The sequence below is a fragment of the Coturnix japonica genome, chromosome 5 (assembly GCF_054131305.1).
Source record: "Coturnix japonica strain WE chromosome 5, WE-NBRP24, whole genome shotgun sequence".
Lineage (NCBI taxonomy): Eukaryota > Metazoa > Chordata > Aves > Galliformes > Phasianidae > Coturnix > Coturnix japonica.
The window spans coordinates 27,693,957-27,716,704 of NC_140667.1; the positions used below are offsets into that span (position 1 = coordinate 27,693,957).

The 22,748-nt window shown below is 40.3% G+C and overlaps 1 protein-coding gene across 4 annotated transcripts in view; it reads left to right on the top strand.

The window, feature by feature from the left end:
* The window catches only part of DCAF5 (DDB1 and CUL4 associated factor 5), a 57,996-nt gene extending 39,063 nt beyond the window's left edge, over positions 1–18,933 (top strand). For 3 of the 4 annotated variants that reach the window (XM_015864703.2, XM_085548996.1, XM_085548997.1), the window contains 3 exons: positions 3,059–3,125; positions 11,685–11,812; positions 16,865–18,933. In XM_015864703.2, the coding sequence (XP_015720189.2) occupies positions 3,059–3,125; positions 11,685–11,812; positions 16,865–18,673 (2,004 nt within the window). In that variant the 3' untranslated portion in view covers positions 18,674–18,933. Of the gene's footprint in view, positions 1–3,058; positions 3,126–11,684; positions 11,813–13,181; positions 13,249–16,864 lie in introns of all 4 variants that reach the window. The other variant, XR_014946629.1, reaches the window with a different exon arrangement.
* The last annotated feature ends 3,815 nt before the right edge of the window (positions 18,934–22,748 follow it).

Sequence of the window (22,748 nt, forward strand, 5' to 3'; positions counted from 1 at the left end):
CATATACATATATACATTTAATTAAATTCTCCAAATTGTATGCACCAGGATTTATGTGAGTCCTTGTGCTGAACTACAGCTTATGACTCTGTGTGGCAGAGGTTGTCTTCCTGTTTTCATGATGTTGTGATGTACTGAAAAATTCCAGGTAGGCATTTTCCTGACCCTGCCTCTGCAACCAAACCAAGAGAAAAACACAAAAAACACTCTCAAGGTTTTTATTTGTTAGTGTTAGAGGTTGTTGGGTTTGTTTTTTGGTTTTTTTTTTGTTTGTTTTTTCATTGAATAAATTGCATCAAAAAAGAACTCAGGAAGCAACTTTTCCTAAGTTGTATATCAGGGCAGGCATTTTCAAAGTCAGATCATGTTGATCAGGGAGTTGTCTGGTTAAATTTTGTATTTGAAAGGATGGAGATTCCCCTGCATTGCTGGGGCATTTGTCACACTCCTGAACATGTTGTTCCTTAGTGCTCAGCTGAAACTTTACTTGCTGTGACTTGTAACTGTTGCTTCCTAAGCAATCACTGCACGTCCTTGAGGACAGTCATCCCTGACTGCTCTGTGTTCCTTTGGGCACTTGGAAGATTGTTGGGGTATGTCCCTTTGCTTTCACCTCTGGCTTTCACCTCTTTCCTCACAGATTGTGTGTCTTCATAGTCTCAATGGCCCTTCTCTACTCCATCCAATTTATTAGTGTTGCTCTTGTGTCCTCATGGGTCCCCCTGATCCAATACTCAGATGTGGCTTCTCAAGGGACAGGTAAAGAGAATAATCACCTGCCTTGACCTCTTGATTCTATTCAAGATAATACAGTCAAATTGCCATTAGTCCCCATTGCTGGGAGACTACGCTCATCCTTTATTTTCTTTCTTCTAAAGAAACAGAGAATATCCTCAATCAGGAGCTTTCAGTGGGCAGTGAGTAGTATGCCAGATATCCTAGAAAACTGCCCATTGAGTTTACAGGTCATACTGTGTTTCCATCTGCAAATCAAAGGATGCTCTGTCACTTCTGGGCCTGTCATTTTTAGACTCGTTTGATTTATTGCATAAAATGGTAAATTGTTCTCATATTAAGGAGTTAGAACTTTTTTAAAAATATGAATTATGGTTGTAAGTTCAAGATACTGAGCATTATACAGGTTCTCATCTTAATGTTTTGTAGGCAAGCCAGTCATTGCTTAAACAGCAATGCTTTGGTAATAAATGCCAATGGTTGGCAACACTTTTCATAACTTCTAGCAAGACTTTTTTGCTGTTCTTTGAAGCATTCATTTTCTGTGTACCAAAATGTATGAGAGCTGCTTTCTTTCTGGTTGCTGGGAGGTTGCCTGTGAGAGCCTTAATTTGTGTAGATCTGGCACCGCAGCTCAGCCTGCTGTGGTCTAACGTTTACAAGCAGTCAAATGAAAGGGGAAGCATGTATTCCTGGCACTGTCAGGTCGTTTTGGCAGAGGTTAGCTGCCTAAGTGCTTGAACATGTTGACTTGCAGAAATTGCTTTTTTGGCATGGAAAGGAAGGGTCTATGAGTGATGCAGAACTAGTGCACACAAGTTTTAAATGGGACTCGTGTTTGATCAGTGCTTCTTACCTACCAGAAAAATGAGCAGAATTGCATTCATAAATGCTTACTCACATCCTAAGTCTTTAAAAATAAAAGAGAGAAGAATGGTTGGATTGTGGTAGTTGGAGACCAGAGAAGGAATTTCAGTAGCTGGTAATTGCTTTTTTTTTTTTTTTTTTTTTTTTTTTTTTGTGGTTGGAAGCATCCAAACTCTGCAGGAATGTAATTAGCATTGCAAACAGAATATATGCAAACTTATATTAGCTTTCTCCATGTTGGTATATGTTTTTTGTTTATTTGTTTCTCAGTCCTATGTTATTCCAGGACTTGTCTTCTCACTGCTTGGTGATACTTTGCCTGATGAGTTTATGTATCCCTGGAGAATGAAAGACAGAAACCAATTATATTTGAGCCAAACAAAACAAAATTTCTTTCTTATCAAAGGTTAGAAAAAAGATGGTCTTGCTCTATTTGTTTCTTCCTTTCCTCTATTCAAATAATTACAATAAAATTTAAAAAACATCTTTTTGACTACACTGATTAAGCAGAAGTTCCAAGTCCATTGAGGATGTTAGATTGACTCTCTCTGTATGAGTATAAATAGAATTGATATCTGCCTGTGGTTCTGCTATGTGTCATCTCATCTCTAATTTGGGATTTACAGTTCACTGGAAAAGAGATATTTGAAGACATGGCACAGCTTATGGCCTCTTCTTTGAACTGAAGGGCATAAGCTTTTTTTCCACATGAGATGTCAACTGTTAATCCAGTGCATGTTTGCAGTATGTTATGTAGGGTTATTACAGATTAAATGTTGCCTAAACGTTTAATCTGCCCATCTCTTCAAAGGAACTGTAATCGGGGAAAAAAACCAAAATCAGTGTGATTCACATGTTTTGTTTTGGTCTGCTTGAGACTTGGTAAGAGTGTTCAACTTTTGTTTTGTTCAGTGTTCAAGGATACCATCATCACTGACTGACCTTTGATGGTCTCCAGTAGACTGCCTTGAGCAATGCACGTTGTGCTTATGTGTAGTGGATGTGCTGACTCTCTCCTTAGGTACACGCTTGAAGAAGTTTTTCTTTGCAGTTTAAGAGCTGAGGGGAAAAAAGAACAAATGACTTAACATTAAAAAAAAATTAAAACTTTTTTTTAAAGACAAGTGTTGCAAGCTACAAGATCCAAGTTTGATCTAGTTCTGTATGCATCAAAGCCAGTCATTATCTATAACCTTATGTAGTGAAGAAGCCATACTCTCTGGACACTGGGTGTTGGATTTATGAAGAGTACTTTTGAACTTCTGTCCATTTACAAAGATGAAGTGTTTTTCTGTTGTACCTTACCCCTACCTATGGATAAGTTGACCAGTGCAGTGCAAAGAATAAGAAAATCATCTTGTTTTTTTTCTTTTTATGTTTTGAGAAGCCAGATCAAGAATAACTTAATTCATATGTTACCTTGTGGTAAACTGTTTTTTATTTTTATTCTTAACAGTACATTCTTTCGGGCTCTGATGACTTCAATTTGTATATGTGGAGGATTCCTCCAGATCCAGAAGCAGGTAAGTTTTTATTATTGTCATTTCATACTAGTCTGTATTTTGAATAACTGCTATTTTCACTCAGCCACTATTCTAGAATTATTTGAATGAAACCCATCAGGGTAGTAATAGGCAATGCTATGGGAATCTGTGATATAGTAATTTTCTTTTTATTTCTGTTCCAATGTAACTATCATCTAAATCCTCTAGAGGAGCTGTAGCTGAAGGCAGATTCTGTGTTTTCTCCCTTCTGTCTACCAACTTTGCTTCTAAGCTGAACTGAGCTCACTGAAATACATATGGTCTTGCTAAGAAATTTCATCCCTGTAATACTTAACATCTTGCTAAGAAACTTCATCCCAGGAAGAAGCTTGCAGCATAAAATGTTTCTGGATTTCCAGACTGATCCTTACACTTCCAGTACATTGACCTGTTTTGTACAGTGCACCTGTCTTCTCTTGTACCTTTCCTCCCACCCCAAAATCCTCGCACTGAATTCTAGTACAAAGCAGTTATTCTCTTGGACTTTCTGAGTGGAGGAGTGCTGTTGCTGGTAGAAATTATTGCTTTGGGCTATTTTTGACCATTCTGAAGGTGGGGCAGACATGCTAAGAAAGTAACTGTAGCAAAATCTGTGTAAAAGAATAGGAGAGATGATGTTGAGTAAAGAAAAGCAACAGCCTGGGATGTAACAGTAGCGTTTGATTTTATATCATCCAGTAATATGTAGAGTTTGCCTATACAACGTCATCCATTATTACCTCTGGGCCGTACAATGTCAGCATCTCTAAAATGTCAGAGTGGTGTTGTATTCTCATTAAATTTCTAAGCAAATCTACTGCTTCTATTTTGAATTATTTTCACAATTTAAATTGTACATCTTAGTGGTACTAAGGACAACCAAGTGTTATTTCATGATTTTGAGGTACTCTAACAATAGTGAGAGCAAATTGCAATCTCCCTTGGAGATGAAGTGAAAAGATATTGTTTCATTTTGAAAGGCCATTCATCACCACTATTTAATCGAGCTGAGAGGATGATTTGATGCTTAAAGGTTTGGTTACCGGTAGAGTTTTGAGTAAAATGTTGTTTGAATCTTGGGCTGGTTATCTGGTGAACATTTGGTGTTGCAGTCCAGAAGTTCTGAAGATGGTCCTGTTAAAAATGCCTGTTTCTTGGCCTAGTGTTTTTTATTATAAGTTTTGTAGAAACATCCTTCTGCTCAGCTTTTAATTTGTATGATTCTCTTTTTCTTTTGTTATACTTTTATTAATTATGGAATTACCTTCTCTTTAAAACAAAAATTACATACGTTTAAATACTATTTATCAGTAAATTTTCATGTGAGCACTGTAGAATGACATTTTTTGCATTTATTAAATTAAGGCATTTGTGTTTGTCTGGCTGTAATGCTCCTGATTATTTTCTTTTCCAGAGAACTGCAGATGACAAACTTTTTATCTGGGATCTTTGCGCAGAGCAGTAGCTAGAATTACTTCAAAACAATGTCATGTGTGTTTCAGTCAGCTTTTTTTGTTTCTGATTCTTGAAACTTGAGGAAGGGTGTCAGTAAACTTGCAACATTTCAGTTACAAAATTAATTACTTCATGTCAATTGCCTTCAGTACTTGCCTAATGGAACTGAAAGATCTTGTAGTAGGAACCCGCGTGTATTAGAGAACTGCTCGATTTACATGAGATTTATTGGAAGATTTCAAAAGGTTCATGAGCTTTGATAGACACAGAAATTCTGTTTTCGTGGCAAATAACACATTACCCATCCCAATCACTCACAATAGTGCTGTTGAAGCTCTTCTTCACTCAGAAGTGCTGTTGAAGCTTTTCTTCACTTGAAGGGTTGTGCCTGTTTTGATTGTGATGAAATGTCCTCTTTAAAATCTGATCCTGTGGTTCACAGTAGTTGAATTATAGTTTGCTCTGCTTCCTTCTTGGAACAGGAGTCTTGCTATCAGGTGTGGAGACCCTAGAAACCTCCAGCTTCAGAGGAACACTCCTTATTCTCGTGTTCTAGCTTAAATTAAGAACATACTTGGGTCTGCAATATTAAGGGATAGAATGTGGTTTTTCATTTAAATATTTCACAAATTAGACAGGATGATATAATGTCCTGTTGGTAACTGTTTTAAATAAAAGTAGTGCCCCAAGTGATGTCTGTCTTTCCAGTTGAATTAAGACACTGTTGCTATAAATATTTATGGTACAACTCCATTAAACTTTATCATTTATCAGTAAAAAAAAAACAAAACAAAAAACCTTATTTTCAAGCATAAATCTTTTTAGATGCTTTTTTTCTTAGGGACAACTCTGAAACAGATTCCTTTGGTTATGCTCACGTGTAGTTACTACTTGCTATCTAAAGGCTAGCAATATTACTAGAGAGAGATAAGGAATGGAAAGAAACACACCAGTCAAACAACTGCAAATTTATTTCATGATGGAGGAATCCGGTTACCTGTCTTGGAAATTTGCCTGGAAAATTGAACAAATTCTATCTTTTTTTTTTTTTTTTCCCTAATTTTTAATTTTAATATTTTATTTTTTTGCAAATAATTCCAAATCAGAGTTGCCATACCAGTAGGCTGCTTTGAGTTGTTCTCCTCAGATGGAGATTCCTCCAGTGGTTTTGTTCATACTAGCTTTTTAAGACAGGATTTATGTGAAAACTGGGGAGGAGGAAAAAAATATATATGTGTTATATGTTATACATACATACATACACACACACACACATATATACATATATATATAATATACAAGTTATGTATATATATCATACAAGTTTAGGTTGTTTTAAGCAGGCCAGGATTTCCAGTGCCTAAAGTGCCTAAATCACCTTTTGTTCTTATTTAAAAACAGAGTACTTTGTTAGTTATTCCACTTCCTTCTCCATCCACTGTTGCTTCAGAAGTAATTGCCAGTTATTTGGTAAGTCTGTTAGCCAACTTCCTCTTTAAAGCACTTATTCCATTTTCTTCAGAGGCAAAGATTCTAGCAAAATATATACATTGGCCTGGTAGAAGAAAAGCAGTCCTGAGTTTCCATGACATTTATCTGACATAAAGGAAAGTTAGAAGTGAGAAGTGACCTGTTCAGCAAGCCTGTTAAACAGCACAAACACTTCAGGCAGTATCAGAACGCACTCCCATAAGCATGGTCTCTTGGTAAAGAATCTCTGTTCAAGACAGAACCTGGTGTATCTTGTGGAGTAATGGAGGGTTTGGTAGGGCTTTATATTCCTCACTCGCTACTCTGAATCATCTTTGTAATTCAGAGCTTTTCTCTCTTGCTTTTGAAATACTCCTCTAAGATGCTGTGTGAGGTGTGTGATATTTAGTTGTGACTGGATAAAGGCAGTCTGCAGTCCTTCAGTTTACATTGTCAGGCTCTTATCAGACTTTACAAAAACTTTACTAAATCAGAGCTACAAACTGATTCAAGACCTCTTTTTAATTCTGTCTTTGACTGCAACTGCTAGCAAGAAAGGGCCCGATATTGTGGTACAGTTACTAAACTAATTGCATGAACTTTCAGCAAAACTGATGCAATTTTTCTTCCCTTTTTCTTGGCCACTGTAAATGCAGACTGCTCTTTAGATTGAAGAGTTCAGCAACAGATCTTTTAATAAAAACAGTTGAACACGACTGTCTCGCTGGAGACAACTTGTGGTTTCAGCTTCCTGAGTTGCAGGCTGACAGATGAAGATGAATAATAAGTGATTAGTTACTTCATAATGTCTTGTTATTCTTGAGATTTTATGTATGTGCTCGCTTAGGGTCAGTTTTCTGACCTCACTCACAGGGGAGAATACCCTGGAAACTTGTGTTGGTTTTTTTTCGTCTTTAATTTCAATAAAAATGTGTTTATTTGTGAGCAGTGGTCTTGGGATCATTTTGCTTTTAGGACTGTAGTTCGTTTCTTCCTTCAGGTCAGTGCTGATGGTATTGTGCTATGGGACATTTATGCAGTGATTGCAGCAAGTCTGTGGTGGGGCAGAACCACAGTAGTCATCTCTCTTAGATAAGGAAAAAAGGGATCAGAGTGGGAAGGTTGTGCTGAGGTTCATTTTTATAATAAATTTGTCTTTTGCTTTCACACTGTTGCTTGTCTCTGCCAGCAACAACAGTAGGACAGCTGGTATAGATAAGGTATGGATGCTGCAGGTATTGAGCAACAACAAAAGTAGGGACAAAACAGATGTCCAAAATAGCATCTACTGCTACAGCTTTGCACCTGTTCTTTAAATGTTTAAATCTGATTTTTAAATTTATTTTTTGCTTTTGGAAGGTGAGGTGCAGTAGGGATTGCCTGGAAAGGCAGGCTGCCTAAGGCAGCAGCTGACACCAACCCACCACTCCATGTGCTTTCACTGGTCATTTCACCTATCCTGAGTGGTGGTGGGGAGGTGGTGAAGGTGACAGGCTGCAGCTGGTGTTGGATCTGCTTTCTTTTGGAGAGATGCAGCCTTTTGCTTTCTACAGGAACAGCAGGAGTGCTAAGGCAGACTTCCCTGGTGCCTCCCCCAAACCATCCCTTACCTTGCTGAAACAGATTCTCAGCTAGCCCTTGTTCTCACCCTGTCTTTGGTGTGACCAAAGCCAATTCTGTCTCTGCTGAGAAACCTCAAGTTTGTTCTGGTTGCTACTACAGCTGGAATCAGGATCCTGGTTCTGCTAGAGGGGATGTTGCAGGAACCCGTGCTTTCAGGACAGCAGTGTTTGTGTTTAAGCTTCACTACAGACAGGTCTGAGGAGCAAAGCCATCTGGCATGACTGTACAAAACAAAATGGGGGTGTGCAAGTGGCCAGGGACTTTTTAAGGGCTATAAGCATAATCATCTGCCCCGATGGCAGAGGTCTTGTATGCTAGGAATATTCGTTTGTTTGCTTGGCTGGTGCAAGGACGTGAAGCAATGTCGAAGTTCCTCAGCATGCAACAGTAATGTTGCTCTCCCATGAGCACATCGTGACCTCATAGGATTCAAATGTGGGGTTGCGGCCTATGGTCTAAATGTGTCCTGTATTGTTATTAATGAAAACCAAATTATTTTTAAGTTAGATTTTTATTGTAGTGCCAAGTACTACAGTCAGATGGCATGCTGTGGCACACTGGCAGCAGCTGTAGATATCTGTTTTTTCTCAGGAGCTTTCAGCGCTTTGAGTAATTCACAAGGCGTGTATGATGTTATGCATTACTCTATGGAGCATCTTTCTACCTTATATGAACAACCAGCAGGGCTGCTTTTGCAGTGTCCTAGATAGAAAGGGCTTCTTTTTAATGAGGTCATTTAATTCCTCTGTTACAGTGAAGATTGTTCCTCATCCCAGAAAATTCTCCAGTGCTTTGAATTGTTAAAAATCTTTGTAGCATAGCAGCTTCCATCACTTTAAAGACTGTTCCACATTCTTAGAGGATTTGTGCACTAGGGTGCTCTTTGTAATATTCACTTCTCTCTTTTTCTTACTCTCCAAGCAGTTTCTTCAATTGTTTATTTGGTTTAAATACTGCTGTGCATTGTGAATCTTAGGCATATGGAGTCAGATTGCTGCCCACATAGCTTGCTCTCACTCTTGTTTCACTAGTGTGTGCTTGTTGTTTGTTTTTAATTTGTTGCTGCGTACCATCAAGCGTGTTTCTTAAATTGAGAGCATCAGCTCATTTTCATAAATATGCAAAGCTGCATAATTATTAGGGTTTCATTAGCATAAAATTTAAAACACAAATAATAAAGCAAGTCAATATGTAATCCCTTTGATAACTTAGAACACACCCACTGCTTTCAAGGCATTGTACTATTGTTTCTGTCTATATTGTAGCATGTAGATGTGCCTTGGCATTACCACCATCTTGTCTAACGTGTCTTGGGAAGTATTGTCAGATCAGCTCCTGTATTTCCATCCCTGCTCCCAGTGGTTAGGAAGTTAACCAGCCTGATTCACATGATGGTTTGAAAGCAATTGAGATGTTGCTTTGCAGCATGGATAGACAGGAGCATCTGAACTAATACTCTCAAGAGTGTGGTTTGCATTGTAGATGGTTCTGTGGGAAGCTGGGAGTTGTATTTGATGATCCTTATGGGTCTTTTCCAGCTCTGAGTATGCCGTGATATTTGAAGGTAGCATCAGGAATTTGAGTGGCCAACCTCAAGTTAACATTCAGATGCATTTTATTTTCTTTTTATTTGTTTATTTACTTCTGCCAGCTGACATAAGCAGGCCTCACGTTGTGAGATGGCTAGAAGATGAATGGCTGCAGCTCAGTCTCTGCTGAGCCTGGACTATTTGAGAGACCAGGGGCATTCCAGACTAGTTTGAACATGACTTTGTCTGCCTCAGAGATACTCATGTAATTGGCTATCAGCTCCTCTGAGCTACTATAATATGGAGGGTCCGCTGAGAGGATAGAGAAGGCAGCTTTGCATTAGAGATATTACTGAGGTTTGTAGGAGTTGGTGGACTAAAATTACATCAGGCAAAGGAATTCTCCAAAATGAGGTGCTGGGGCAGTCTCTTACATTCAACACAAAGATTAATGGGGCCTTGCTGGAGTCAGTGCTTTTTATTTTAAATAATGGAAACCTTTCATGCTACTGGAAAAGGCAGACTGCTAAGCTTTGTGATTCCACTAATCACAAAGCTCATGGGGACTTTTCCTGTAATTGGCAGTTAGTTGTTTTAAGGGGCTTTGTGGAGAAGTTCAATCAAGTTCACTCTAAAAGGAGTGAGGTATGTTCTAGGACTGTGCTTCATCTGATTTTACTATTAACAGCTTGAAAGGAATCATCTTTGATTTAGGGAACTTCATTATTAAAAGCAGAAAGCTTTGGAGTTCAGTCACACTGATTGAATGTGGAAAAAGGCCCAGGGAGAGCTGTGTTCTAGATGCGGCATGTTGTGTACTCTTCATCCAGTGCTCTTGATGAATTTATAAACATTTGAAGTTTCAGAGGACAGTTCTGACATTAAATAACTGCTAATACTGTCCTACTAGGTAAATAATCATGGGTCAATTCACAGTGCTTGATGGTTTCACAAGAGGCTAATGACTAACTTAGAAATGCAGCCCAAGTTTAGGATGCCCTAAATTTGTATTTCATTTCTGTTATGGTTCTTTCTTTGCTCATTGTCCCTCTAACTTCTGAATTTTCTGTAAGTGCCTCATTGAGTGTATTTGTTGTTTCCTGCTGAATTCAGGCAGCTTAGAGTCCATGGTTGATTAAAACTTATTTTCAGTATTACTTACAGGTTTGGAAACATTTCCTGAGCAAATTGTCTCTTTGGTCCCAAGGCCCTCTTTCCTGGAACGTTTGTCTGCTAGGTCAAGATAAATACATTGAGAACTGGACTTGATGTAACCATGTACAGTTGGCTTGATAGATGCAATTGGATTGACAACTATGATTTGTCTGGAAAGAATGCTGTGGGAGTAGGGCAACTTGCCATCAGCCACAAATGTGGTCATGAACGTCTGTTGGGATGAGTGGAATGAAAGGTTGTGAGGAATCTGAAAGAAAGGAAAAAAAAAAATTAAAAGAGCCCAAGATAACATTTGATGAACTATTGCAGGTAGCTCAGTCTCAGGGCAATTCTGGTGAATGCATCTTGATGTTAACCAGAATCATCTTGCTTTCCAGCTACTCGAATTTTAAATCAGCCTTTATTTTGTAGACAGAGTTGATGCATCAAGTTTTATTTGTTTTGTTTTTGACTTGATCATCATCTCTCTTCATCTCTCTTTCCTTTTCAGGTATGTTATCTTTCTGTCTTGAAGTGTGATAATACTGCAGTTTGATCTGCAGAAAATGATCTGAGTAAATATATCTTTACAGCTTTTGGAAAGTTTTCTGTTTGCAGACAGGTCTAGAATTATTAGGTGTTGGGTGACTCCTCATTTCTGAATCCTTATCCCAGTTCATACACATCAGTCTGATATTTTGAGTTTCCACTCATTATGAGTGGAAGGCGTGGGTACCTCTAAGATGAAAGGAGGAGATGGATGTAAGCTCCAGTTCTTTGTCATTTGTGTAACCTAAGAAATAGAAAAGTCTAGCTGTGATGTGGTAATTCAGGCTATTAGTCCTAAAATTGATTGTCCTAAACTCTTATCCATTGGACTAGGGTCAATTATGACTGCAATGAATTGCTAATATAAAAAAAATACAGCTATTAAAAAATCAACTTCTTTATTTGTCTCTGCTTCACATTCACAAGTTGAGTAGTGTCGTGCCTTAGGCAGTATGGTTTCACTGGTGATTTCATAATGTATGTATGTTGTTCTTATTCACACACTTGTCATGTTGGGTCAAAAACCTTTATTGTTTGTTTAGATGGTTGAACTAAAGCTAACTTCCAAGTCCTAATTTACAGGAAGGATGCCTTTCATCAAACTTGCAGCTTTTCATAGGGGCATTACTCATAAAATTGGAATTCTACAGCCAGCACAGGCCTTAAGTATTGCAGAAAGCTGAAGCACATTGTCAAATGTAATGGCTTTGTATGATTATAAATGAAAGCAATATGGACATGTAATTATTAATTTCAGTTGTTTTTGTATTTCCCCTAGGTGGCATTGGCAGGGTTGTCAATGGTGCCTTTATGGTATTGAAAGGTCATCGGTCAATTGTAAACCAAGTCCGGTTTAATCCTCACACTTACATGATCTGTTCTTCTGGTGTTGAAAAGATTATAAAGGTAAGATTAGTTGTCAGTAAACATGTTCTTGTAGTAATTCAGGAAGAAGTGTTGTGTTTTGCTCAAATCCTTCAGATAATTCTTTTCCCCAACCCCTCTGTCTTCTAATTATGTTCATTTCTAAGGTGGTATGTCTCATTTGCCTGGTTAAGATAATGCATATGTTTTACTGAATTTTTCAACTTTAAACCACTCTTCAGTTTTGAAGGTTTTAGAGGTAAGAGATCAGGATTTCTTGAGTTTGTACCTCAAAAAAGAACTTCTTTTTCCCAGCTTCATTCTTTGTTACTGAAGTCCCACACAAAGTTTGGTCACAGCCATAATGTGTGATCTTTTAAGGCTTCTGGTACTGTGTGTGGAAAATTTAATACAGTCTCTCTGAGTGGTATAGTTGAGCCTTAGCATAGCCTGAACTTAGTCCAGCTGCTGCTTCAGGGACACCTGTAATTTTTGTGCACACCTCTGCATTAGATCACTTAACAATAAAGTTCTGTGGCTTCCAGACACTGTATATGTTCTCTGAATGATATAACACCTTACAGTATTTCTAGAAAGCTTGTCTTGTTATATGAAATGCAAAGAGATGGCAAAGTCTGTTAGGCTCTGGATTTTTCTTTTTTTCCTTGAAGAGAGACAGCCAATAGTGTGAGAGCAAGGCAGATTTTTTTTTTATTTTTTGTTTTTGACAGTAGAGGTTGAAGGCGGAGAGGCAGGGGATTATGATGCAGTAATGCACTTTGCATTCTGCTGCTCTAGAGATTGTGCTATAGAAATTATATAAATGATTTGTCTGTCAGTGATAGGAAAGAAACCAGGATGCTTAATTTTTAAATAGGATTATAACCAGTGCTGCTTTACACATTTGTTGAGTGTTTTCATAAAGGTCTTTCCTGCATATGTCTAATAAATGAGGTGGTTTACATCTCAATAATAACAAATTCTTTAGTCAGCTACAAGTTGATGGAATGAACTTGTCCTGAGAAGGAATATTTTAATGATCTGCAACATACAGACCAGAACTGGCCCTAATTCCTTAGGACTGTGGCCCACTGACTGCTATACCACTTGTTTTACAGCCTTTGGTATCTGATCCTAGTTCATCTTCTCTGTCTTCTACTGGCACTTTAGTCTGCTTTTCTATGTTTTCTTTCATCTGTCTCTCAGACAGATTTGTATGCAAATATCTTGATCATAAATCTATCAAATATGGGCTCTGAATAAAAGTGCACTGATTAAGTGTAGCAGCTCACTGACCTTTCCATTTCCAAGCAGCTGATCTGCCACTGTTTAAAAGCAGTTTGGCCAGAGGAATTTATTTGCTTTGGGAACTTGATTCGTGCAGTCTGAAGCCTTTCTTTTGGATTTTTAGATCTGCTGACCCTTCACCCTGTGGATCCTTCCTGCATGAGTGTGCTTAGACTATTGGATTAGCATTGGTATAAACATCCCCTGTGCTGCTTTTGTGTACTTCTGCCAGGGTTTTGTTTTTGCTGTTTTTGTTGGTGTTTTTTTTTTTGCTTTGTTTTGTTGCTTTTATGTTTATTTATTTATTTATTTTGTCTTGTGATTAAAAGGCCAGTTTGACTGAGAATCCTGTCACAGGTTTTGTAACTCTTTGAAAGACATCTCTGCTTGAATGCCTCCTTAAAAGGGAATGCCTGTTCTGTCACAGTGTGAGCAGTGAAACTTGTGTGGTAACCTTGAGCAACTCAACTCCTTGGACAATGTAAGCTAGAGAAAAGTCAAGGGAAAGGTGTATGAAGTTTGACAGAGCCAGAACTTCTTACCCTTTGTTGTATTTTGTGCCCTCTTTGATGATCAGATGACTTTACTGCTTACAGCATTGTCTTAGTAAACAGCATTTTGCATGTGGCTGGGTGCTGCTGGCTTCTCCATTTCAGCTCCTTCTACAAATAGATTATTGGATGGTATCAGCCACTAGCAATAGGGAAAATCTAGATGACCTAATTAGGTGTTTCTGCTGTGGCAGGGGCTTTGGACTAGGTGATCTTTTGAGGTCCTTTCCAATCCCTGACATTCTGTGATTCTGTGGAAGAAAAACAGGAAAAATGGCACCAGCAGTTCTGAGAGGCTGCTGGGTCTGCCTGGCACAGTAATGCAGGAGCAGCCTGAGGAGGAGGACCTTGAGGGAGCAGAGGAAAAAGTGACTGCAAAATATGGATGGATTGAGGAGTGAGGGAGAAAGGAGAACACTTAAGAGGGGAAAATAAATGAGTAAAGGTGGTGGTGACTGGCAGGAAGGTGAAGGAAGTGACTAATTGAACACCTGAGAAAGGCAACTGGATGAGCAGTGGAAGAGGTTTACTGCAACCAGAGCTATTTACTGCATTGAAAGCAGCTGAGCACACAAGTCCTTCCTGTGTATGGCTGTCTTTCCCCCGCACAGATGCTTCAAGTGCTTGCCTCTAGAAGTGGAGAAGACAAGAGGAAGAACCATACATAGAAACTGCAGCTAATATGTCTTTGTTTAATCAACTCCTTCAGAAGTGTCTGTCCTTCAGTTGTCTTCTAAAAATCTCTAATTAAATTATAAGAGAACTTCATAGTGATTCTCTGATTTTTCCATTCCCTCTGTTTTAGAAACTGTGATGAATTAGATGAATTGTGGATGCAAGTGGTTGGTTTGTCTGAGCCCTAAATTTTTAGACTAGCTGGCCTAATTTTAGTACTTGTAGAAGTGAAGAACTGATAGCACCAGCATCAAGGCATGATACAGACAAGCCATTCAATAATGCCGTGTGCTTCTGCCAACACACTTGCTATTTTAATGCTGATTGCAAATGAGATACAAATTCATCTCAAGCCTAGCCTCACTGAAATTGATAGTATTCACAAGAATGATTTTGACCTTTTTGGTAATGCTTTTTGCTTTATTTTAATCTTGTTTTAAGGCACCTGCAGGAATATAATTAACTCAGTAGCTTAAGATTTGATTTCTGCTAGTAATGAGAATACAGTGGTTCATCTGGAGTGTGTATATGTTCAAATGAGACTTCAGAAACCTAAAATGAGATTCAGTAACTCGTTAATAAAGAAGAATTAAGCCTTGACTCCAGATGTGTGTTGGACACATCAACCCAGCTGAATTGTTCATTGTCCTCCATTTCAGAGACCTGGACCTCAGAAACACAGTATGAGAAAGCACAGCTGTGTACTAATATTAACACCTTGCCGCAAGCATTTATTACTATGGCTAAGCAACACAAAATAGGAAGAAAATACCTCTTTTTTTCCTCAGCTTAGTGTAAAACATTGGGATGTGCTGGCAGGAAAATGAATTTCATTACAGGAGGAATAAATGAGACGTTCCCTGTAATATGTGGGGCTTAGAGATGGGCCACAGGGAACTATGAAGTTAGAAGACAGTTCCAGAAAAGATAAAATGGATAAAGCTATAAGGATTTTTAGCAATAAAGTTTTGAGGACAACTGTTACAGGACCCATTTGTTTAACAACCATCAGTATGTCAGAGATAGCAAAGTCTATTTGCCCTTGTTGCTATGGTGACAGATGAATGTCACTGTAGCTAACTGCCTTTGCCTAATCAGATAATCTAATATAGCTGGGTTTAATTATTCTCATGCTAACAACGTAACTACTTCTTTTGAAATTTGGGGTTTCACCACCACAGAATTAAAGAAGTTAAAAGATGCTTTCTGAAGCATCTCTGTCAAAGTAGAAAACTAGTTTCATACTCTGTTTCTGTTACTGTTCCTATTTTTGTCTCTGTACTTGGGGCATTGGTGACTAATGTTCAGCTCCTTAATCCTCTGACAAGGGAAGAACTTCTTGATAAGATAGTTGTTTCAGTGGGATGATCTGCCAACTGATTTTCTCTCGCTTCCTCACATTCTTCTCTGATGTGGCATCAGTCAGGGGATAAGAAAAAGGTGTTCCACTTACAAAGAAGCCCATCTCAGGTACCTCAGAGAGAGCTCTGAACAAGTTGCTACCAATTTAAATGCTTCCCAGTTTTGCTGAGGCAAGATGTTTAGCCTGAAGTCTTTCTGGGACTCTGGAAAGTCCTTGTGATCACTCACTGCAAAATGTTTAATAAGTAGGGAGCTGGATCTCCAGTGGCATCTGATCCTGTATGAACGTTCATGGGGACAAATCCTGAATTCCATGACTGCCTGAGTTTGGGAGAATTCTAAAATACAGATTACCCTTGCCTCTTAAATTTGGCTGCACAGAATAATTGGCTACAAGATTATTTTGTTTATTTTGTATTAAAGGTATAAGGTCTTGCTGTTCACTATTGAAAAAATGTGGTTACAGAATTGCTGGCAGCCTTGTGGCATCTTTTAGAGTGCTTGTCATGCTGATATGTATTACAAATGTTAACTGTGCATCTTTAAAATGAGGGCAATTATCCCATTTACAGAAGCAAAATACTGTTTTTGTTAGTGTTTTTTTCTTCTCGAAACAAAAGTTGTCTGATTTCTATTGGGAAAAGATATGGACTTTTTTGCCAAGCTCTATTCCAGAAGACCAAGGGGCTTTCTTCTCTTCACAACTGTTCTCTAAAGGGAGTAGTTCAAGCCAACCTTCTACCTCCATGTATTCAGCACCCTGCCTGTTTATCAGGTGTGACTGACTGTGGAGCTGGATGAAGTGTTGCTCTACATCACTGGCACAAGCAACTCTAGTTTCCTGGGAAACAAGTGCCTTCATTAGTGCTAAGACTATATTGTAGGCAACAAACTATTCTTACAGTTAGTGAGTAAGCATCACCTATCACATAAAAATAGAGTCCTGCAATTTGGGAGAAATTATTACATGCTAAAGTATTGAAATGGTAGATGCAGCGAGGTTTCTGGATGGGTGTATTAGATGCAGGAAAAACAAATTTGCAAAGGAAAAAAACACCTCTGGAATACTTGCCAGCAGGGGTTTAAAGGGTAAACATTAGTAATAATAATAGAAATTCAGCAACTTCGTTCGTAGTGTTTGCTGTACTGCCCTATTTCAAGTGCTTCAGTAGTTTATGAATTCAGAGCCATGTGTTTTGCTTTTTATTTTCTGTTACAGATCTGGAGTCCGTATAAGCAGCCTGATTGCACGGGGGATCTAGATGGTAGAATTGAGGATGATTCACGTTGCCTCTACACTCATGAAGAGTACATCAGTCTTGTGTTGAACAGTGGCAGTGGTTTGTCGCATGACTATGCCAACCAGTCAGTCCAGGAGGACCCACGGATGATGGCCTTTTTTGACTCCTTGGTACGCCGTGAGATTGAGGGCTGGAGTTCTGACTCGGACAGTGACCTCAGTGAGAGCACCATCCTGCAGCTCCATGCGGGAGTAAGCGAACGCTCCGCTTACAGTGAGTCGGAGTCCTCCGCCTCTTTGCATCACTCCCCATCACATGTGGCTGAAGAGTCTGCAGAAACTGCCTACAACTTAAGGGCATTAAGATCAGCTGAATCCCCCTCGGGCAGAGAAGACATGGCTTCCCGTCAGCAAAGGCTCTCAGCACTGAGAAAGTATCAGGATAAACGTCTGCTGGCCCTCTCCAATGAGTCTGACTCTGATGACAATACCTGTGAGGCAGAATTGGACACAGACCTCTTCCCAAGGCCGCGATCCCCAAGTCCTGAGGAGAACGAATCTAGCAGTTCCAGCAGCAGCAGCAGTACAGAAGAGGAAGAGGAACTGAATGAACGACGTACGTCTATGAGACAACGCAATGCGCTGAGACGCCGACAGAAGGTGCAAAAGGAGGAAAGGACTAGTACTAACACAGAGAATGTGACCCCCTACATAGGTGAGGATATATATGATTACCCCCAGATCAAAGTAGATGATCTTTCTTCTTCTCCAGCTTCTTCGCCGGAAAGGAATTCAGCCAACAAAGAAGTTCTCAAAGAAAGGACCTCTCCTTGTTCGGACAGTGAATCAGTGGAGAGAAAGATTTATAAAGCCTACAAATGGCTGCATTACTCTTACATATCGTATTCAGCTAATAAAGATGGTGAATCCTCCAGAGGAGATGCGGTGAATGATGAAGGGAAACCAGGAACTAGTGGAAGGCACAGTACAGCACACTCGCTAAGTAAGGAAGATGCTAGGAACTTGAGTTCAGCAGTTTCTCAAGGTTCCCCAGTTCTTTCTACTGAAAGCCACAACAAAGAAACTTTAAAAGAATGCGGTTTGATAGAAAATTCTAGTAATGGTCAAAGTCATGAATGTGACAATCAGCGGCGGATGGAGGGTCAAGAAAATGCATCTGAAGACACTACCAGTGGAGGTGCGGAGCGTTCTTTTGAGACTAAAAAGCTCAATGGAAAAGCTAACTGCAAAGGGCTAAATAGTTGTACTGAAGAAGCTTGCATTCAGACTGCAGGACTTGTGGAACAGAAAAATAGTCAGAACTGTCAACCAGCATCAAGCCATCACTCACTGGTCCCTCCGTTCTCCGCTGTTGCCATCTGCAGCTTGTCAGGTCACTGCTCCAGAAACCAGACTGATGACAGTGAGGAGAGGAGCCTCGACGCTTCCTGCGTTAACCACAATAACGGCCACTTGCATCTTCGCCCTTCATGCTTCAGCAATGGACAGAGTTTTGGAGAACAGGAGGCTGTGATTCAAGGACTACAGGTGCACTCAAATGCTGATAATGGCAACCTTGAACAAATGGGTGTGACCTTGCACAAAGACTGCTGCCTGTCTGAAATGGACTCCAACAGCTACAATGTGAGCACAAGAGAGGATACTGCTGACTTGCATCCTGCAGGCAGTGAGAGCACTCAGTCTCGTGGAGGACTGAAAAGACACAGAGCGGAGCTGGAAGATGCAGATTCAGAGAAATCATCCTTAGAAAAGAAGTTAAAAACATGATAAATGCAAATGTCTGTCGTAGTGTGCACTCTATCAAAAAAAAAAAAAAAAAAAGGGAAAAAGGAAAGTATTAAAGGCACATAGAGCTTGGATCTGAAACATTGCGTTTGATTCTCCATTCCATTCTTCAGTGGGTCTGTTTTAGATTGCCAGTGGTTCATGCTGTATAAAAATCCAACTTACTCTTTAACGAGACTGAGTCTAGTGTACCCATACAAGGTTCTGTTTAAAGTAAATCCTTATTAAGACGGTTGACTGAATTATTCTTGTGTGAACATGTGTCTTTTGTTCAACCAGCCAACCACGAGGACTGCTTTAAGTTTTAATTGTTCTTCTTAGAAGGAATTTTTCCATTCTGACACTTGTTACACATTATGGTCTGAAGAATGATCGAGTTAGATCACATTGGTGGTAGCTTGGGGTGTGTTTCTTGTTGAGGAAAACGAGGAATAAAGCTTTCTGACCTCTTTATTCTACTTCAGAAGCTGAAGAACTGCAGCCCTTAGGGTGGATGTTTTCACAGCTTACTAATACCTTGAGAGATGATACTTCATAAAGCCCTCACGTCTGATACAGTTCAGTGACATTTTTTCTTATTCTAACAGATAAGCTATAGGAAATGAGCTTCTTTCCAAAATCAACTTTAGACTGTTCCCATGGTGACATTCAATTTTGTGGGCTTTGTTAAAGAAAATAACAGAATAGCACAGTGTTATCACTACTGAAATGCGATTGTTTGGCAAGAGGGTATTATGCTGCAGGCCTCGCTCTAACCAAGGGCTATCAAAAACCAGGCTCTGAGGCATGCCTTTCTGTGTGCTTAATGCACAGCAAGTCATTGTTATTCAGAATACAGCTCTGAATGCTGGGATGTACATTGACTGTGCCCATGCCTCATTTCTGGGGGCAGCGGGCTGAAGAGGCAGGAGTGGAAGGATGGAGATTGCAACACCAGTTAATTGCAGCACACAGTACAGTCTGAAAACTGCTGTTAGAGCTTTCTCAGCTTGAAGGTGGAGGTCAGGGCAGGTTTGCTGCCAGTGCTTAAAATGGCAGGTGGGGAGATGGGCTTCACCACAATGTGAAGTGCATGCAGGAGGCCTCTGGCAGGGTGACCCTGTATGAGTATACCAGAGAGCAGCGCCAGTGGCTGCCCTGGGAGCTGCATCCATCACTGTCCTGTGCCTGTCTGTAATGGAGCATCCAGTGACACCTCCTGACCCTGGCAGGCCACAGTCAGTGGAGCTGTGCTTGTGTGCTTGCTTTCCTGGCAACAAGGTAAGAAGATTCAGTGCGCAAAGGTGAAAGAAACCACATATGAAGGACATGAAGGTTATGCCTTGTAGTGCTGGCAGGACAAAACATGCTGCTGTTGACCCTAGTAGTTGTTACAGGCTCTCGAGTCCCATACTGACATAAGACTGGCGTATCTTAAGGAACAGGATTTTTCTTTAGATAGGACTCTAGCAGTACAAGACCATCAAGCAGTGGTATCAGAATAATTTGTTCCTATAGGCATCTGCCTGGTACGTGAGGAAGGGGAGCAAGGTGCCCTGTTAAAACATGATGGAAGTAATGGAGAACTTCAGAAGAGTTGCTAGGAGGTAAAGTGATGAGAGGGAGGGTGAGCGTAGCCAAAATCGTGTTGCAGCTACTGTGTATAATGGTCTGGTTTTCCTATGCCTGATCAGCTTTGCAAGGTGAGAACTTAAAATAAACATGTGGTGTAGTATTTGAGAAGCGTGTAAGGAGGCTGGAAGGGATGTTTCCAATCAACGTTGCAAGTGACAATAAGAGAGTTGATACATTGCTCCCTATTGACAAAATTGTTCTGTACTGGTTATATTTTAGATGACTGCAATCAGCTGTAGGAGTGTTTTACTTGGTTATATAAACACCTCATTGTGAACGCTGTCTTCTAGCTAAAATCTTGTTTGCTTTTTTTTTTTTTTAAGTAAGCTCTTTACATTGGAAGGATTTCCTCAGCTCGTACAGTCGCTTTTCCTGCCCTCCTCTGAAGAATGCCCAGGTTGCTGCTGAGAGCATCCCTGCTCTTCTTGACACAGCCATGGCTCTTTTCTCATCATTTCCTAATCACCTGCCTTGTGGGCTCACTTTGCAGTTCTGTTTGCTTCCAGAAGCAGAACAGAAGCTCCTTGCTTTGGTGTTTATGCTCCCCTACAAGCTTAGGGTGTAACAGGTTTGCTGTGCTTCCCTGAGGCAGCCTCCCATGTTGTCTGCATGCCTGTTGTTTCTGTAGAGCAGGAGCAGGAAGGTAGGTCACAATCTTAACCTTTTGTTCACAGGAAGTTTCACTGCATGCGAGATTTGTAGTTTCCAAATCAACGCATTCACCTTCTTGCAGAAATAATGTTATCAGTACTGGGCAGCTATGCTGTCTAGAAAAGACAAGAAAATCAAGAAAAAAAAAGGGCGGGGGGGAAAGCATGTCTGCTACAGGCAGACAAGGGAAGAGCTGCTCTGCTCTTCAGAAGCTGCTTTGCTTCTTCACTGACCTATGTGCAGAGCACTGTGCCTGAGAAAGGGGGAGAGCAGGGTTTGACCACGGGTGCATCAATGACGGTGCTCTAGCACCAGCTGCCCTCGGAAAGGACACCTTATTGCAGAATCTAATGTTCTCCTAAGATGAGTGTGTATGGCCTTTGTGATGGTGCCCTTTGCAGCCTGATGGTGCCGCAGGCTGTAGGCACAGCATTTGTGTGGTCAGATATTAGTAGCGCTGCTTGTTTCCAGGCAGACCACACCTGCAACTATGTTACTACGAGCTGCTGGTCTGCAGGCCTCGGTGATACAAACCATGGCTGCTTACAGCAGCGTTAGCAGCTGACATCGCTGCTTTCCAGGCATTCCGGTGATTTGAATCCTAGTCATTTCAAAACTGTAAACCTTCTGTTCTTTGTGTGTCCTGCTTCCAGAACAAGGGCTAAAAGGGCCAAGTTCTGCTTCTTTGGAAAGAAAATTGGCTTTGAGTGAAGCCTGGCCTGTGTTGTGGAGAAGCCTTGGCTTAAGTTCAGTATTTAAGTTTAGATCCCAATGAGATGAATTCTGAACTCTTTAAAAACATACAGGTGGGAAAGAAAATGTGTCCCACTGAAGCAACCTTGAGGTGGAGAGAAAGGCAGGTGATCCAGCCTGGAATGGAAGGATCCCTGTGCTTTAAGCTGTCCACAATTCAACCCCCAAAGCTCTCAACATTACTGGGGTTTGATGGCTGGATCTGCTGTGCTATTTAGTGCCCACGGTGATGGAGAACAGCAGCAGCTCTGTATTTCTTTTTGATTCAGTGCAAGAACTGGCGGGCTGACTCAGTGTGCCCTCTGGGGCAGATCTCCCATTTTCCATAAAGAGGCTTTTTTTTTTAGCTTCTACATGCTTCCGATGATGTGGAAGTCTTATTTTTAAGCTGGGAAAGTCTGCAGCAATGTTTTGAATTCCTGAGTCTGTTCCTGGCTAGGATAATCTATCTGAGGAGCAGCGGGAGCAGTTAAAGCCTTAGATGGAGACATTTGTTTATGTACACATACTTTTTAAGGCAAAACTGTGGCAGTTTGTCACCCAGTAGATGGGCTCCTCAGCTTTCATCTACCATATGTTTTGCTAGCCAGGGAGCACTTCCTCCTAAGGATATGGATGCGAAAGATGTAGGCTGTGTGGCTCAGGATCGGGGACAGCAAATGTGAGAATAAAACACAAATTTATGATGGGCAAGCAGTGAAAAGCTCACAGTGCAATGGAAGGATTGGTATGGGACAAGAGCTAAAGCAAAGGGGAGAAAATACTGCTGTGGCTAACTAACAGGTGAGCTGATAGCGTGCAAAGTAGGCTGTGCTGAGCTAGACACGTGTTACAAGGCTTCTTCTGCATTGCAGCTGGTGAGTCCCATGGCCTGCAAGTAGATGGATGTGAAAGCTGTGGTTCCCCTGTGTACAGAGACAAAATCCCCACTTGTTAGTCAGTTGTTAATTGGTGTTTTCAGACCTATTAACTCACACAGCAGCTGATAGATAGCTCACAGGGGTTCTCTGAGGTGACAGACTGAGGAGGGATTCGTTCT